Source organism: Pagrus major, chromosome 13 (genome assembly GCF_040436345.1).
Source record: "Pagrus major chromosome 13, Pma_NU_1.0".
NCBI classification, from domain to species: domain Eukaryota; kingdom Metazoa; phylum Chordata; class Actinopteri; order Spariformes; family Sparidae; genus Pagrus; species Pagrus major.
Window position 1 is genome coordinate 2,866,679 of NC_133227.1, and position 18,178 is coordinate 2,884,856.

The 18,178-nt window shown below is 40.5% G+C and overlaps 1 protein-coding gene across 1 annotated transcript in view; it reads right to left on the reverse strand.

The window, feature by feature from the left end:
• Positions 1-5,831: 5,831 nt before the first annotated feature.
• LOC141007250 (roundabout homolog 1-like) overlaps positions 5,832-18,178 on the reverse strand; it is an 83,200-nt gene continuing 70,853 nt past the window's right edge. Inside the window, exons 11-29 of the mRNA XM_073479599.1 lie at positions 17,887-18,055; positions 17,613-17,779; positions 17,370-17,491; positions 15,886-16,120; positions 15,393-15,514; positions 15,052-15,223; positions 14,550-14,747; positions 13,800-13,826; positions 13,059-13,098; positions 12,710-12,864; positions 12,195-12,560; positions 11,988-12,107; positions 11,760-11,895; positions 10,472-10,624; positions 9,915-10,360; positions 8,556-8,696; positions 8,239-8,460; positions 7,995-8,149; positions 5,832-7,087 (exon numbers count right to left, since the gene is read on the reverse strand). Coding sequence (XP_073335700.1) covers positions 7,073-7,087; positions 7,995-8,149; positions 8,239-8,460; positions 8,556-8,696; positions 9,915-10,360; positions 10,472-10,624; positions 11,760-11,895; positions 11,988-12,107; positions 12,195-12,560; positions 12,710-12,864; positions 13,059-13,098; positions 13,800-13,826; positions 14,550-14,747; positions 15,052-15,223; positions 15,393-15,514; positions 15,886-16,120; positions 17,370-17,491; positions 17,613-17,779; positions 17,887-18,055 — 3,161 coding nt within the window. The 3' untranslated portion in view covers positions 5,832-7,072. The remainder of the gene's footprint in view (positions 7,088-7,994; positions 8,150-8,238; positions 8,461-8,555; positions 8,697-9,914; positions 10,361-10,471; positions 10,625-11,759; positions 11,896-11,987; positions 12,108-12,194; positions 12,561-12,709; positions 12,865-13,058; positions 13,099-13,799; positions 13,827-14,549; positions 14,748-15,051; positions 15,224-15,392; positions 15,515-15,885; positions 16,121-17,369; positions 17,492-17,612; positions 17,780-17,886; positions 18,056-18,178) is intronic.

An 18,178-nucleotide genomic window follows, 5' to 3' on the forward strand; every position in this document is an offset into this window, starting at 1 on the left:
GCATCCTGTATAGTCCTCAACCTTGGCACCCTCCTTGCCTCCGAGGATGTCAATGACACGGGGAAACATCGCCTCTCAGAGCTGAGGAAAGCTGCCTATCTCTGACACAACCTGTATATTTCACAGCTGTGAAGCTAATCAATGTCTTCATCACCCCAAGACTTCTTTCCCGCAACACTGCCTCCTGCACATCCTCAGTAAACCTCCGTATGTTGAAAATCCTATCACGAGTGAAATGATTTCACCAAGCATTTCAAGAGGCCAAAGTGTGCCAGTTGTTCAAAACCTCCAAAGACTTCCTCAACATGCAGAATAATATTTTGATTACGTCAAGACTCAACATTTGGTGCGTGATAATGGAGAAAATTGAACACCTACGTAACATATGGTGCAGTTCAGCTGGTGGGTCAGGGGAGACATTTTCATTCACAGTACAGCACTCAGCCATATTGTCTCTATAGATCTGTCCTCTTTATAAAGAGTTGTTCAGGGTTGACAGCCATCAGTTTCACTTTTTCTGTCAGCCTCTTGAGCAATTCCGCCACATTTGCCCTAGCTGTCACGGCCGGCTTTTTGTCAACAGATTGCAGAGAATCTGCTGGATAAACACAGCAAAATTGAAAATGAAACTTGGCAGGCACACACAAGCATGCGAAGACACACACACACACACACACACACACACATTCACACACACACACACAGTATCTTAGAGACCAGGGCACATACTTGTGAATAACCGACAGTTGTCCTTGAAAAAGGAAAAGAGAGCAAAAGAAATAGATGGGGATGAAGGCAGTCATTCATGGTGCTGAGAAGTAGCTTTCCAAAGGAAGAAAACAGCACAACTCAATCTCACTCCAGTTCACTTTGGTTGCAATCAAGTTATTGGAATAATTCATGAAGAGGCTGATTGCGTGACTAAGTAAACATGATGTGAAAAACATTACATTTTGAATATTCAGCTTTCCATTAAGTTATACCCATACACATTCCAGTGCTTCAACAGTTTTTATGTAATTATCACCTCTGAGTCATTAATGAGTCTGATGCTCTTATAAATAGTAAGCTACTGTTTTAAATCCAGCAATCATGGGTCACTGACGTTGATTCAAGTGGACATTACCTTCCACAGCGTGAGTTCAAAATCCCCCAGCATTCAGTCACGGCAATCACACCACTCAAGCTTGAAGTGATAATTGGACCAAAAAAAAGGTAGATGGCGCCGTGTCGTAGCTGCTGACAGCTGTAAAGCAGGTCAGCCAACACACACACCATCTCACAGGTGTTATTGAGAGTTTGAGCCTTTCACTGACTGTAAAAGGGAAAACATTAAAGGTGCAATATGTACGAAAAATTTACTAAAATGATCAACAGAATGTGAATGACAGTTTTGACGTTATTATGCCTACATGGTCTGTTGCAGATATCTACCGAATTTAGCATGCTAACCAGCTAGCCCCAACCTATCCAAGTCCAAAATTTCTATGTTAGTGGTGTAAACACAGACACTCCTGATGCTCTGAGCTCCCATTTAGGACTGCTAGCTGCACGACTAACTGAGCTAACTAGCTAGCAGCAGCTACATTTAGCAGAAGTTAGCGATTACACTACCAATATGCTGCCCTCTATTTGTTTTGAGTAAGAATTAGACAGGAGGCCAATTCTTACATATTGCACCTTTAAAGTAGTCTTGATTTAATCATTTTGAAAGGTAATAAACTACCAATCAAACGTGATGATAAGTGGGTGACAACAGTTGATAGACTGATCCAACTGCAGCCACAAGGTACATACAGTAATATTGTTGGAGGTGATAAAGTGATCTGATGCTGGTGATTCTGGGTTTAATAGTGCTGAGTGGCCATCATCATCATACTTTTATTGAGCTGAAAAACAGCCAAGTAAAGAGTATAGTTGTTTCTAATTTATGCGGATTGTTAGAAGATTTTAAGATGTAATTACTGAAAAAAGGCTCTCATCATAATCTTTATGTCTATTTTCTTGTCCCCTTCAGGTCAGTTGACCTTCTGAAATGGGTAATTAAATTGGAGATTGTATTACCTGATTTTCATACACTGACAGCTTGAGTCAAACCTGCAATAATGGACTTTTTGGCCACATGAAGGCAGTGTAAATGAACTGTAATTACAGTTAAGTTATGACAAACTTGTTAGCAAACAGTTGCCTATTTATATATTCAGCAGACCCGGATTAATTTAATAAGGATTCATTTGGACTCTCATTTCTGTCCAATATTTATTCTCTCTCTGCTTCTGTTTTTGGTACCCATCAACTACTAGAGGAAATATCTGGCTCTTAGCTGCTAAACACTCCACTATGTTCAACAGCTAGTTGCCAACTTTGTCTGACTGCTGAGAGTTTTTGATGATGATGAGAGAAGTGAAAGTGAATAACTTAAACAGTGAAGCTGCAGGCCAGACTGTAGGTGTCAGCCTTCTATAGGCCGAGTAATTAAGTTGGCATTCACTTCCCCTGCAGTTAATTGCGTGTTAGCTTTTTCAAAATCCAGGTTTATGTGGGGTACAACAACAAGCAGGCTACACGCTAAAATTGAAAGGTTACCATAATCCTAATTTTCCCACCAATGGTGGAAACATAAGCAAACTAGCACTTGTTGCCTTTTCTTTTGCAGTGATTTTGCCATATTAATGCCAGGGCTCGCAGGGCACCGTTGTTGCATCCTGGGCTGTGATTGGTTTACAGAAATATAAACAAGCAGAATGTTTTTCCCCCTATAGCAAGGTGATGATGGGTGCAGCCAGACGTTTCTCCAGCGCTGACATAGAGATATATTTATGACTATGCAGGACTTCAGGCCTGACAACCAAAACAATAAGCTTAAAGATGCTAAAAGGCTTTGTAGAGCTGTGGGGAACTGCAGTTAGGTAATCATTCTCCTTAACTAAAAGCAAGCCTTTCACATACAAGTAGTCTTGTGGTTAACTGTTAACCCTTTGATGCACAGCACGGGTAAAAAGTGAGCTGAGTTTTTATTTGCTTTATCTTTGCAATGCATTAATTACTCGATTAACTTGTGGTATAGTGCATGGCTGCGTATTTCCTTTCTATATATTTGAAATACATATATTTTATTACTTATATGTATTCATTAAATAGCTTTTTGACCAATGTGTATAAACTTGATGTAGTAAAAAAAAAACTATTTTTGTTCATACAGTGACAGTGTAAAAATGAAAATAAAATACAATATAAAATATTGTCATAATCAAAAACAATACAGGATATTTAATGAGTACTTGGAATATAAAATTCTGAAATCATTTGATTTCAAAAGATATAACAAACAAACACACAACGAATGAAATGAATGAATACAGGTCATTTTTGACCATTGCTGCACATTAGAAGGGGTTTCTGTAGCTTGTGCATCAAAGGGTTAACACAAAAATATTGACTAAAACTGCTTTATGTGTTTCGGATCTTTATTCATTCAAATCAGCCACCAAACAGGAATAAATAACATCTTAGGAAAAGATATATTTTTTTATAGATTCAATCTACAGAAAAAAATCAGCAACCATTATCAATTTTCTAATCATTTCTACTTTAATCCAAATCTAATCTAATTAAGCAGTCAAACCAGAAACCTACATTTCTGTTTCTGAACAAATACCAATTAATCTGTCTAATCTGAAGGTCTCAGATTAATGACACTGTGACGATTCTCTAAACCAGTTCATCTGGGAGTCTGAGTCACTCCTTTGTGTTAGAGTGAAATCAGAGGAAACCACACTGAGGTAAAACAGTCTGACATTAAGGACCACAAAGGTCACAGTGCTTACCCACCTCACTTATCACTGTGGGGGGAGCTGTTCCAGGATCAGCCTTGTTAATAGATCACAGTGTGTTCCATATCATCTTAAAAACCACCGTAATTATTTTCGGATTATGCACCATGTACTGTGTGAGTCAAACCTTACAATCACACACACACACACACACACACACACACACACACACACACACACACACACACACACACACACACACACATTTTAAAAGAGATGTGTGAAAAACTTTCTTTCAACAGCACACAGCTGCTCTGTTGATGAAGGTTCGTAAGTGAGGTTAATTAAACAGCATGTCTCATCACATCCTCACAGTTTTCCTTTCTCCTGTCTTCCACACCCACTTCACTTCACAATCACTAAATTGGAAGGGTTTACCTGTGGGACGAAGTGAAAGACGGTGAGCAGGTAGAACGGTGAAAGCTGGAAACCAGGAACTGAACTAGAGCATGAATGAACAAATATCTTTGAAGATTAATTAATTAATTTCCAATTCAATCTTGCCTATACGATTCTTTTGAAAGGGTGGGATTTAAATTTCATTTGCTTTCTTTGACATTTTTCATGGTCTACTTTAAAGAATCTTTTCCTTGATGTAACTTCTACACAAAGGGTTGGTTTTTCACATCTCATTCTTTGTCTAGTTTACTTTCACATTTTATAAAGCAGATCTATTCAATGATTCTCTCTCTCTCTCTCTCTCTCTATATATATATATATATATGCACCGGTCAGGCATAACATTATGACCACCTGCCTAATATTGTGAAGGTTCCCCTTGTGCATCCAAAACAGCTCTGACCTGTCAAGACATGGACTTAAGACCTCTGAAGGTGTCCTGTGGTGTCTGGCACCAGGGCGTTTTAAAGTGGATCCTCTGGGTCCTGTATGTTGGGGGGTGGAGCCTCCATGGATCAGACCTGCTCCAGCACGTCTTACAGATGCTCGATCAGATTGGGATCTGGAGAATTTGGAGGCCCAGTTAACACCTTGGGCCCTTTATTGTGTTCCTCGAGCTGTTCCTGAGCAGCGTTTGCGGTGTGTCAGGGCACATTGTCCTGCTGGGGGGCCACTGCCATCGGGTAGTGTTGTTGTGATGAAGGGGTGTACTTGGTCCACAACAGTGTTTGGATGGGTGGTGCGTGTCAAGTGGCATTCGCATGAATGCCAGCACCCACGGTTTCCCAGCAGAACATCGCATTGTGATGAGATGATCAATGTTATTCACGTCACCTGTCAGTGGGTTTAATGTTGTGGCTGATCAGTGTATGTAAATATGTATATATATATATCTATATATATATATATATCTATATATATATATATACATATATATATATATATATATATATATATATATATATATATATATATATATATATATATATACATATATACACACACACACACACACACACACACACACGGAATAGAGGTTAAATTAAATTCTCCTTCAATAAATTCAAAGCCTTACTAAAGAATCATCTTCTTCAATACGGTCTAGATGAAAAAAATACATGACTTATTCAGGTTACAGATTCTAAAGTGGCGAACTCAAGATGTTTGAGGGGCTGGGGGCCGTGGGGCACCATCGGGCAAAAAGTCGTGATACATTTATAGTGAAGAGAAGGCACTTCACCACGCTTGTCCATTGGAAGGGCACCCTAAAAGGTACTTTATCACATTACTAAACACTTTTTTCTTTGCTGGTGGTAACATTCCCAAAAAAACATGTTTTGAAGATATAAGTGAAATGATGCAAATGATCAACAGGCATCTGCATTTTTCATCAGGGGCTGGTATAGTACGTGTTATGATACTATGAGCTGTTTTTTTTTTTGTTTTTTTTTGCCATTTCTGAATATTCATGGTTGAAAATCAGTGTTTAATTTGAAACTGCAGAGAGGATAAGCAAAAAAGAATTAGGTTAAAAGAATGAGTGACTTTTTTTGTTGTTGCTTAAGGAACAGCAATATTTATTCAAACAGAGTAGTTAAAGTGACATATTAGTTCCATATATAACTTACAGAATAGGGCTGGACAATATGACCAAAGTCTATAGCACAATGTAAATTTAGCTTTATAACTATAAATACACAATATACATATATTCTTAATACATTAGTGCCTAGTAATATTTACTTTCTTGTGCTGGCTTTCTAATATTTTTCCAGTTTTGGACCGTGGGCAGATTGGCTGTCTGAAATTCTGGTTCGATGGTTGTTGTTGCTATTCTATGTTTAATTACATGAGATTCAGTCAATTTTATGTATTCAAAATTGATATATGAGTGAATTTAGATCTGTAATATCAGTAATTTTCTAAATTAAGCTATTGTCCAGCCTTACTCCTGAAGTTATGGCCACGGTCAAGAGAACACAGGACTAAATGAAATAGACTCAGTGTAGAAAACAATAAATGGAGCCAGTCCATGACAGCCAGTTTTTCATCACCCTGAAGAGAGGACAAAGCCGTCAAGATGTTGAGTAAAACCTCCAACAGGTGAATCTGCATGCAATTCTCTTCTCAGTACACACAACAGATAGTTCAAATCTGAATGAAAGCAGCTCAAATGTACGCAACTGAATGCACAATCACAATTAACAATCATTTTGTTCAGCCTGAAGTGAACTGCTGAAATGATTAACAAGACTCTGAAGATTGATTTCCTCCAGACTGAAATTCATATAATAATGACTTTGAATAAAATTAAGTGATTGTGCTTTTATAACCGAAGTAGAACAAATAATACAAAGACAAGATGTACATCACTTATAAAACATTAACACTGTTATATAAAATTTGAATTTGAAGCACTTCTGTGGCAGTAAACAATTTCAAGAATTTACAAGATGGCTGGTAATGACTGAATAACAATTACAGTAAAATAACAAGACAACAAGATCATGTATGGACCGCATCAAGCAGTCGTCATGGACAATGTTTGTGTAGACACTCACGACCGCCATCAAATGTGCATTCATCTTACTTTGCTGAGCAACCAGCGGTTCAGGCTCCTGGTAGCTGGTCACCCGAAAAGCAAACAATAAACAGTGCATCAAATTTGAAGTCCACAGACTTAAAGATGGCAGCACTTTTTCTTTTTTTCCAACACCTAATGAGAAATTTGAAGTAGAAAACGATAGCATGTATTGTGCAGTCTTTTTTCCATATCGTAAAGGTCATAGTCCTTCGTCTGAAGCAACTGCAGGAAATTCCTTTTGTGCTTGCGTTGCTTCTTAGCTTTTCAGGAACTGTGGAAACAAAATAGTGTCATGTTTATCTCCTTTAACTTAAAGGGCAATAATGGTATTTTTGAACCCAGGCCCTATAGTTACACATTTTGGTGTGTGAATGACTTATGTCTACAATAAGTTTTGTAATCGGTCCAGTAGATTGCCTCAGCCGGCAGCGACGGTCCTGCAATGGCTGCAATGTAATCCTTTGGGGCAACTGAAACTGTTGTAGTTAAACGTTTAACATCTGGAAAACGTGCAACTCACAGGGTGAGGTTGTTCTTCTAAGCGTCAGTTATGTTGCAGAAACGGTTAGTACAGAGAATGAACTCAGTCTCAGTCTGAAATCTTGCAAGAGGTGAGTTGCTGCAGGGAGACTATGATGGAAACATGAGTCAAAGTTGGAGAGTGGAGTTTGGAGAACTGCCAGCAACAATTCATTATAAAAGTCATTGCTGAATATTTAACTGATTTTGACAATCTAGATGAGGCAACATCTGTAACTACTCATGAGATTTCAGAGCGAGACTTTTCCTTGAGCGAGACTTATTAAGAATTAATTGTAAACTAGAAGTCCTCAATGTTATCAGCTGCTTAAAATACGCTCAGCCTGTGAGTTGGCACTTGGTTGTAACTTTGACAGTCGCTTCTTGCCCCAAAGGACTACATTGCAGCCATTGCAGCTGTGTTTCGCCTGCCAGCTGAAGCTATCTGTTGGATAGATTCCAAAACTTACGAGTGTGAGTATATAAATCATTTAAACACCAAAAAATATGGAAACACGAATTAAAAATTCCCAAATTTCCCTTTAATGCACTTAAATAGCCATAGATAATAAAAGACAAATATATATGGGTATGATAAATTCACACCAAATACCTAACTAACAGAGAACTTTATATCTGGAATCTTCATTTTGATTTACCCCTTCCACCTGTCCTGTAGGTGCCACCTGTGCTCTCTGTTTGGTCCTCGAGTCCCCACATGACATAAAGCTGGATGAATTAGTACCATCAGGCTCCCTTTGAGCTTGACCTGATGGGAAAGAGGGACGACTGTACAGAAAGATGTCCCCAAATTCTGAAGAAGACACAAGAAAGATAACATTTCAGTTGGCTGTAGCAACTTTTTAAGAAGTTCCACATTGTGAAATATAACGCCTCCAGTACCTGAGTGCTGCTGGCTTTTGCTGCCTCCTTTCCCTCCGTGTGGAGTCTTGTGCTTGTCTTGGCTCTCTCTCTGCTCACATGCAGCCTCCTTGACCCTGTGAGTCCCGGTGCTGCCTCGTCGACCCCGGGCCTCCCCAGAGCCCATCCTAGGCAGCGTGGCCCCCCTCACTTTGTACTCGCCGTGGGACATCTGGCTGGAGAAACTCAGAGGCATGCAAGAGTCTGGGGACACAGCAGAGCACAGAGATCCACAGGCTAGATCCATTAGGAGATACACAGGGGTAAATTGCTAATCTTATTGCTGGCTCAGTCTTTACCATCATTGAAGACATCTTTGGATTGGTAGTCCTGTTGACCAGACTGGTTCTGTTTATGCCTCCTGGGCCTTTTATGTGTTATTGCAGGGCTCATGTTGCTGTCTGTGGACATGGGGCTGCTGGGTCGCTGGTGCCGCCGGCCTGAAATCATCACACAGATTTAACACAAATTTTGAGATCAGATAAAATGTTACATTTCACAGTGAACTTAAAGTTGTAATGTTTTATATATACTAATGCAATCATTTCAAGTGTCTGACTTAGAGATATCCTTGGGAATCATTTTTTATTCTAAAGAAAAAAACTATTCCTCAGATAATTTGCCAGTTGAACTAACCCTATCTGATTCTTGCTTATTTAGTCATTAACATATAACTGTTGAAATACTCAGATTCAAGGGTTAGGGTTAAAGTTTTCAAGAGCTTTAATATTGTGACTGATTTGAGAAGCCCATGGTAACTTATGGAGAACAATCTTTTCAAACCTTTGGGTTACAGTGTATGGAAAACTAACGTTTTTAGATTCCTGATTTGCTTAAGTCAATAAAATCTAGACTAACGTTTATATGCTAAAAGATTGGATGTATTTGTGAATTTTTCAATAGCTTTTTTGATGAATTACGTTTGCCTTAATTAAAACTAGAACACTTGAATGCTATCGGAAATAACAGTTGAGACAGAGCGATATTAAACAAGTCCATAGACAGATTCAAACTCATGGATGAAAAATATTTCATTGAAGAAATACAAATCAAAACTGTTAATTCACTAAACAAGGAAATGTCTTCAAAACAGTAAAATCATCAAGTGTGGTTCATATTTTGCATTTACTGTACATAATTTATTGTCAATTTTCTGTTTTATTGATGCTTCTTGACTTATAGCACTTGCTTTTTATCATTCTTTCTACTTACTATGGTCTTTGTTATGCACCAAAATACTATTGTACATATTTGTATCATTGTACGTGAAAACCTACTCGGCAATAAACATTGTCAACCTAATGGGGGCGCTACAGAAAAAGCCAAGGGATCACCAAAGTCATTAGGATACATCATCTGGGAACTATGAATGTCTGTTCAATATTTTATGCAAACTCGGAACCAATCAATATCGTGTGTAGAGGAAAAGTCAAGGGATCACTTAATTCAGTACTATAGGCTTCATCCTCTGGGGACCATGAATGTCTATAAATTTCATGGCAATCCACCCAGTACAGTAGTTGTCCTGATATTTCAGTCTGTACTAAAGTGGTGGACCATATGGCAGACTGACATTGCCATCCCCAGAGCCATAACACTGCTGTGGTGAGTGTGTATGAACACAAAATCAAAGCTTTACTCCCCAGAGGCCTTCTCACCTGACTCCTCTGGGTATCTGCACATGCGGAGTCCTACAATATCCCGCGAGGAGGCTACTGCCTGGTTAAAATCGCCATCTGTGAAGAAGGATCCCTCCGAGGTGCTGACAACACTGGACCTGCCTGATGAGATGTTGTCCTCAGATGCTGAGCCCCAGCTGTTAACCATGGACCCTGTGACTGATCTGTCCAGATCCCCGATGCTCGAGGCTGGGGTCTGCTCCAGCCCGTGGAGGAGCAGCTTGTGTGGAGAGGGGTGGTGCAGCTGGTGTTTGTGCTTCTGCCGGTTGTCGTGTTGGCTGTAGCGACTTTCAGCGAGCTCTGCGTCTGTCTCCTCCTCTGCCTCCTCCTCATCATCTTCTTGCCCATCAGGGTCCATACAGATGGGTATGGAGCTGTAGGTGTGTGTTGGGGAAATAGGGCGAGGGTGGCTGCTGATGTGTTGGCTGGAAAGTGCATAAAAAAAAAATCTCTGAAGTCTTGTCACAACAAAAATAGTTGAAGCGTCAGTTAAAAATGGTTGACTGCAGTGTCAGGAAAAGGTTTAATCTGGTTACCTGAGGTGCTCAGCCCCATCATGCAGGCCATTGCTCAGGTCTCCCTGTAGTGTTGTGATAGGTGGGTGACTATAGGACACTTCAGGAGGGGATGAAGCGGCCCCTCTGACTGGTGGAGTAGGACAGCCTTCTATTCTCTGCTCTGGATCAAAACTGATAAGAAAAGGACAACTGACATGAGGAAATGGCTAAAGGAATGAGGGGTGCTGGAAGTCCTGACGGATTAGTCACAGCCCATTAGACATCTGTGCAAATCCCCCTGGTCCTCCATCCAAACACACATTTACATCATAGAAAAACCTATGATGATAAACAATAAGCTCTCTGCACCATCTGTTTTTCTATTGCATCTCTTGAAAGCATGCTTCTTTCTCTTCTGTTCTGTTCATTGTACATTACATTAGGTAAATGTCTGAAAATGACAAAAAAATCGAAATTGTGCAATTTGCTTGGTGTTGGCAGTGACAATACAGCCATGTTTTGCAGGTAGGCAGGTAATATCATACCTCCTAATAGCTTTATCATAATATTGTTTGTTTTCAGTCGGTTTAATTGGGCTGTTTTTTTTTTTTGAGTCTTGCTGCTAGACCGCCATGAATGCTGGAAATAAATACATCTATCTTTATAAAATAGATTTTGAAACTTTGCAACGCTCTGGAGTTCAAAGACTTAGAAGTACTTTTAAATGTCACAGTGGATATTTCTGTATCTTTTGCCAGACAGCAGCAGGGTGAACCGACTGTGGCTGGGGTGAGTGTTGTCTTTTAGTATCCTTTGGGCTCTATGCAGACATCTCACTTCAATGATGTCACTGTTGCTCAGTAGATGGGCATCAGTGATGTTCTGGGCCGTTTGAATCACCCGCTGTAGAGCCTTCCTGTCCTGAGCCATAGCAATAGTAAACAATCCTATGCAGTCACCACTGGAATAGTATAATGCTAATAACATTAGTGAATCCTAATATTTATCTGCAACTACAGAGTTCAAACAGAATAAAGAGACATGCACAATTCTTTGCAGGCAGCTTTTGAATGCTGATTAAGAATTAGGATGTCAATGTCATTAATGCCCAGTTTAATATGGTGGGCTGCATTTTGCTAAGGCTTATGCACTGGATAATCAGTTAAACAGAAATAAAATCATATATTTGGTGCATATTTTAGGGCATTTTGAAGCAAAGTACTACTTTAAAACCAAACTTCAACACTACCAACTGAAAGAGCAATGATGTCTGTGTATTACTGTGTGCTGTGCAGAAGTACAAGCATCTGTATCGCTTCCCCCTTACTTCCTTTCCATGGGCAGGCTGTACTCATCACAGTCACAGGCATTAGCATGAGGAGGAGACGGGGCTTCTCCCCAGGTTACTGCATTATGTTTTGGGATCTTTGGAGCCCGCGTTCCCTTCTTTTGATTCTGACTCCCTGAGAAATGAGAGGGAAACATCAAGGTAAGTGCCGACGTATGGCATGCCTCGTTAAAATTCAACACTGTGCCGTGTAGCTGTTGGCCTTACCTGAAGTGCTGTTGCTGCCTCTGTCTGAGCTGTGGTGTGAGCCTCCTGTGCTGTGATCACGGCTCTGGTTGTAGGGGATAGTTTTGGGATGGATCATTCCTTCGCTCCCTTGAAGATGATCTGAAAACAAAGGAGTGAGGAAATTTGCAATATCTTTCTTTTTTCATATAAATGATGTAAAGCAAATCAAATTCAAGCCTATTTTACCTTTATTTAGCATGTTCTGCTCAATAATGTTATATTGCATCTGTGCAGCCATCTCCTTCGGTATTGGAGGCAAGCTGGGAGGCTGTTTCCAGCTTGGTATGTCCAGAGGCTCAGCTATAGCACCACCACTGGCTGCTTTATTCTTAATGTTGGCCTGAATGAGCTGTGTGGTGGCGTACGGGATGGGTTCATATGTGGCTGCTGAATCTCCGCCCGGACTCACGTAGCCAAAGTTGGAGTTGGTGAATGTTTTAATCTCATTGAGCTTGTTGGAGAGGTTCACATCGCTGTAAATGGCCGTCTCAGAACCAAGCTGTCCCGCCTGTTTGTTTTCTGGATGGTTTCCATAGTTTGCTATGCAGTCAGCTGAGGGGAACAAAGCAGCACATGAACACAGCAAGACCACAAATCACAAAGCTTTAGTATCGCTGGATGCTGCTTGATTTTTATTAGACATCTTAGGCTTAGGCTCCTTCAGTACCTGAACTATGACATGAACTCATTCTTGCACAAACCTGGTCGGCTGTATGTTGTCATGTTACTGTCACTGGTGCCGTTGCCATTATTGCAGCAGTTGATGCTACAGTCCTTGTGATTGGCACATGCATTTGGCCAATTGTCTGGCAGCCACAGCTGGTTTAGAGGTTCACCCATGCTGAGAAGGCCAGGTCTGCAACAAGGAGGACCACAGAGCTGTCAGTCAAAACCTGCTGTTCTCATATTTCGCTGATGAATGAGCACAGGGCGGATGCATGAGGTTCATCGTTTAAAGCAGGGAGACACCTCCCCCTAGTGTTTCCACAATGCAAGTGCATGTCTCCTGTTAGTCTTTATATAACATAAAAGACCAAAAATAGCACTCACCTGCCAGCACTGCACACAGATTCTCCTCTTTGATACGCGACTGCAGAGAGAAACATAAAAACATTAAACCTTGATGAGCTGTCAAAAAGAGGAAGTGCCAAAGGCTGAGAGGAACCATGAAAGACAGGTAGACATTGGAAGCAAGAATCTTAAGTCAAGTCTAGACTAACTTCAATATATGCTTCCATTGAAGGCACAGAGTCTGACTCCATGGTTTAATGTGCATGAAGGCAGCACAAATAATTGCCTGTGCCTGTACTGATCTCGGCATAACTTAACTGCCTGCTTGAGACTGTTTGAGATCATCAAACAAAAGAAAATCTGCTGTAGAATACATTCCACATTTTCCTTACTTAATCAAATGTCATGTTTATGTCTATCACATTTATATGTTCTTTTGACATGTAGCAATCTTTCTTTAGCTCTACCTCCGTACCTTCCCTTTCCAATATCTTCTTCTACTGGACGTCTGCTAAAACTGTCTGTAATCTGTAACCTTTTATTTGCTTGCTTTTGTTTTTATTGTCTTTTAAATGCAATTTTAACATTTTCTTGAAGTCTTAATGTCTTATTTTCATGCATTATTATGCCCTGCGTCTGAATGGTGCTCTTAACAATCCTCTAAAGAAACAGGATGCAGTTTCATCTTGGAATGTTTTAACAGAATAATTACTCCAATAATTTACTTGCCATATACATAAAATATCTTAAACATTAGCAGATGAATCATACTGTACATACCTGTGGGTGTAAAGGTGAATGACGGGACTGTATAGACAGACAAAGACAGGGTAGAGGATTAGGATGAGCAAACTGAGCTACTGCTACTGCATGTGCTTAGATAATTACACTATGCGGTTTTGCTGCGTCTACGCACGTACTCTCTGCTGCGTGACGGACATCTCTTCATGTGTACAAACATTTAAATAACCACATGCCAGCTGCCTTACCACTGCCTCTGTCTTTGACATGAGTGTCCAGGTGAAGGTTAATGGGGGTGACAGGCAACCCGAGACAGAGAGGGGGAAAATAACAGCAATATTGCAGCAGACAGGGTAATGGCAGGTTGACAGGTCTGTGCCTGTAAGAACTGTGCTGTGTGGAGGAAATGACACTCTACAAATGACTAAAACTAAAGGTCAGCCTTTGACTGTCGGCACAGCCGCAAATGCAAATTTGTTTCTGAAGTCTTGGTGTCAAAGGAAGATCAGACCTGAGTATATTTCACCCTTTGATGTGATGGGCTTATCAGCGTCTAAAAATATTCCTTAATAGCACCGCTATGAAGACTGAAATGCTCTTTAGCTTGGCGGCAACATGTCATGGCTTGATCCCTTCTACAGTTATATCGACCTTCAAATGCATCCACAAAAGTAACATGATAACCTGTTTTTCCAGACACACACTTGGCTTATATGGTTAGCATCTTGAACATACATACATGTATCTATCTGCTTCTCTACAATACACACACAACAGAGAAACACACACCCTTGCGGATGCCAGTGTATGTGCTGCTGAGGCCACTTCTCTTCTTGCGGTGACGGTAGAGCCACACACTGAAAATCATGAGGACCAACCAGCAGGTGGCGCCAATGCCTGCGATAAAAGCCGGCTGCCTCACAACATCTGAGATCTGGGACAGAGTGTCTCTCTCCTCACTGATATCCATCATCTGGCCTGCAGAGTCTAAAAAAGAGGGAGAAATTACTACATGCGCATGAAAATAACAGAAATGACGTGCAGAAAGCCTAACTGAAGCTTTCAGTGTGTAGAAAAATGTTGATGCAGCAGCAAAGATGCAAAATATTGTTTAAAAACTAACCTAAAAAATGAAGTAATCATAGCCTAAGCACAATATGGTGCTGTATTTAAATATGTATGAAACTGTCTAATGAAAAGAAGGCAAAGAAACATAGTAGAAGTTTTGATCCAAAGATACTGTCACCATTTTCAGGTCTAGTTTTGTGACATGAACACTTTCTTCTCTCACCTAATTGAAAGAAAGTGACATCGCTCCTGACCCCGGGTCCGGCACCATTGCTTGCCGCGACCTCTACACTGTAGCGAATTCCAGGTGCCAGGCTGGGGATGAGCACAGAGAACGTGGAGCCGTCGACTGACTGGTTTACATGATACCGGCTCTCATTACCCAGGCACCAGATCTGTGGATAGAGGGTGAGGAGGAGACGAGATGACAGTGATTGCCTGAGGGATGCATCCGACAACACAAGAGGCACCATCACAAAGCCTCGTTAAGATGCCATTTCCATTTTTTAACTGGGATGGTCTGGAGCATGAGTACAGGAGAGGGCTGGAGCCTTCTTTTCCTACCTTGTATTCCTGAATGAGTCCAGCCTCTTCCCGTTGTGGAGGCGGTTTCCAAGCAACCAGAATAGCGGTCCCATTGGCATCACTCTTTGTCACTGTAACGCCCTGGGGTGCTCGGCTAGGGGCTAAGACGATGAAGCAAACAGTTAGCCACAAAAACATAAGCATAATTAGCCTCAAACAGGTTCTTTAAGTTAAGATCAATGTATTTAATGTAAAGTTTTCTATCATGTTGAGTCAATGTGTGAATGTGTCAATTAAATAAGAGTAAGTTAAATGTGTAATAAATCACACGTCTAGTTATTTAAATTAAACACATTGACTCAACATGATAGAAAAACTTTGCATTAAATGTGACCCTTTACATTAAATGTATGTATCATAATCCAAATATAAAATAATAGAACGAGTTTAATGCAATAATGTTATTCAATTCCTCTTTGCTATAATAATAGATGCATTTCATGCTGTAGGACAAAGGTTCTCAGACAGTCACCTTCTTCCAAGGTCCTGACCACTTTCACCTCGCTGTCAGCTCCCTGGAACTCATCAAAGAAGGGGCGCACTTTGAACTCATAGATGGATCCTCTCTTCAGCTGACCGATCACCACCCCGTCCTCCCGTGGGGCGCGTACCTCCATGACGCTCCACTGCCCCTCTGGCTGGCCGTGTTCGGCGGACGGCCTGTAGAGCACCTTGTAACCCTGGATGTATGGGGACTGCTGCTCGACCTAGTGGAGGCGCAGGGGATAAAACATGCTGTGTGTTTCATTTCATGTGATAGTGAGAGCCAGAATCAAAGAGATGTGTGGACGCACTGTAGTTATTATTACTTTAACGCAAGTAAAGTCTGAGGTTTGAACAATTTGTCTATTAATCAGTCAGTTGTCAACTATGAAATGAATCGCTACTACTTTGATAATTGCTTAATCAGTGTGAGTAATTATTTAAGAGAAATAAAGTCTAAATCCTCTGAATCATGCTTCTTAAATGTGAATATTTTCCTCGTTTCTTTACTCCTCTATGACTGTAAGCTGAATGTTTTTGGGTTGTGGTCAAAACAAGACATTTGAGGATATCATCTTGGGCTTTGCAAAACACCGATTGACCTTTTTCACCATTTCCTGACATTTTATAAACCAAACATCAACCAATTAAGTGATTAAATACTTGACAATCAAACTGAACATTAGTTGCAGCCCCAAAAAACATATATCTCTGAGGTTAGAGCCTCATCTTGTATGAGAGTGAACATCCTGCAGGAAGGATCTGTCAAAACTCAATTAATTCCCTTTTTGCCTTTAGGGTGACACAGTTGAACATTTCCTCATATCTGAGAATTCTCACCGTAAACCATAATATGAGGTCATTAATAGTTTCCCCTAAGCATGGTTCTGGTTAAAATCAAGCCTGGAGAAGACTAAGCACTTTCCATTTAAACCACATAATTATGACAAAGGATTCCTGAAAAGATTTCTGTGGAGAAAAGCACAATGTATCACACCACAGATAAATTCTCTGTGGAGTGGATTCATTGTCTGTTGATAAATGTTTAGAGAGAAAAATAGACGTAATTTAAGCCTGAAATAAATCTTTGAAACACTTTGTGTTCACACAAGACAGTTTTTGCCCAGATGCTCCTGCTCAACTATTAAGATCTCTATGTTGAAGTGTATTTGCTCATTAATCAGTGAGAGCTCACCTCTTCATGTTCCTTGGAGGAATAAGGGAAAACATATCAGAGGATATCAGGGAGTCAGTTATATAGTAAGCCCTGATCAAAAAAACTCTGTCATCTACAGACAGTCTTGGATTTTTTTTATCCATAACCCCTTGGCTTTTATATCATTTGTTTGAGTGCATCATGTGTTTACATTTACTTGTACAATTGCACGTTTGACCTTTTCCCATATTTATCCTAGCTCTGACATGAGTATGTATGACATTAAATGTTGAACATGTGCAGGACAGTCATCTTACCATCCACTGCACCCTGACAGCAGAAGATGAAAGCACGGTCGGGGTGTGTAGGTGGATAACCACGTCTCCCAGCTCCCTCTGGATGTGCCGGTGATCCACTCCCTGCATGGTGGAAGTGCTTTCTGTTGGTACAAAAGAAACATCATTTGAACACAAGAAACATACAGCTTATCTGCAGTCGCAATGATATCTGTGCAAGGTGAAAAGAGCTAATAGAAAGGAATGAAAAGCAGCCACACTGACCCTGTGTTCTGACAGAGTCAGAGATTGGACTGGGGTCACTGAGGCCGAAAGCATTCACCGCTCTGACCATAAACAGGTAGACAGTAGCAGGCTTCAGGTTCTTTAGGACAAAGGTTTGTGTCTTGATATGCTCAGCTAGGGTCACCCATCTGCTGCCTAACGTATAACTGCAGGGAGAGTTGAAGAAATGATACACACATAAAAGGAAACATCAGATCATAAATACAAGAAAAAGTAAGTAGTTCTAACATGCTAGATACTACACAAGTCTAACCTGAATGCCTCTATTAGGTAAGATGTAGGTGTTGCACCAGTGCTGGGGTTCAATTTCCACGACAGAGTGACAGAGTTGCGGCCGACGTCAGTCACCTCGGGTTTAGATGGAGTACCGGGAATCAGGTTGGGGTCTATAGGGTGACTGGAATGAACAACAACTCCAAACTCTGCAACGGAGATACCGACGAATTAATGAATTCATAAAGTTCACAACGTAGGTCTCTTCAGCATGTATTAGAAGAAAAGTTCACCCAAAAATTTAAATTCAGTCATTATCTAGTCACCCTCAT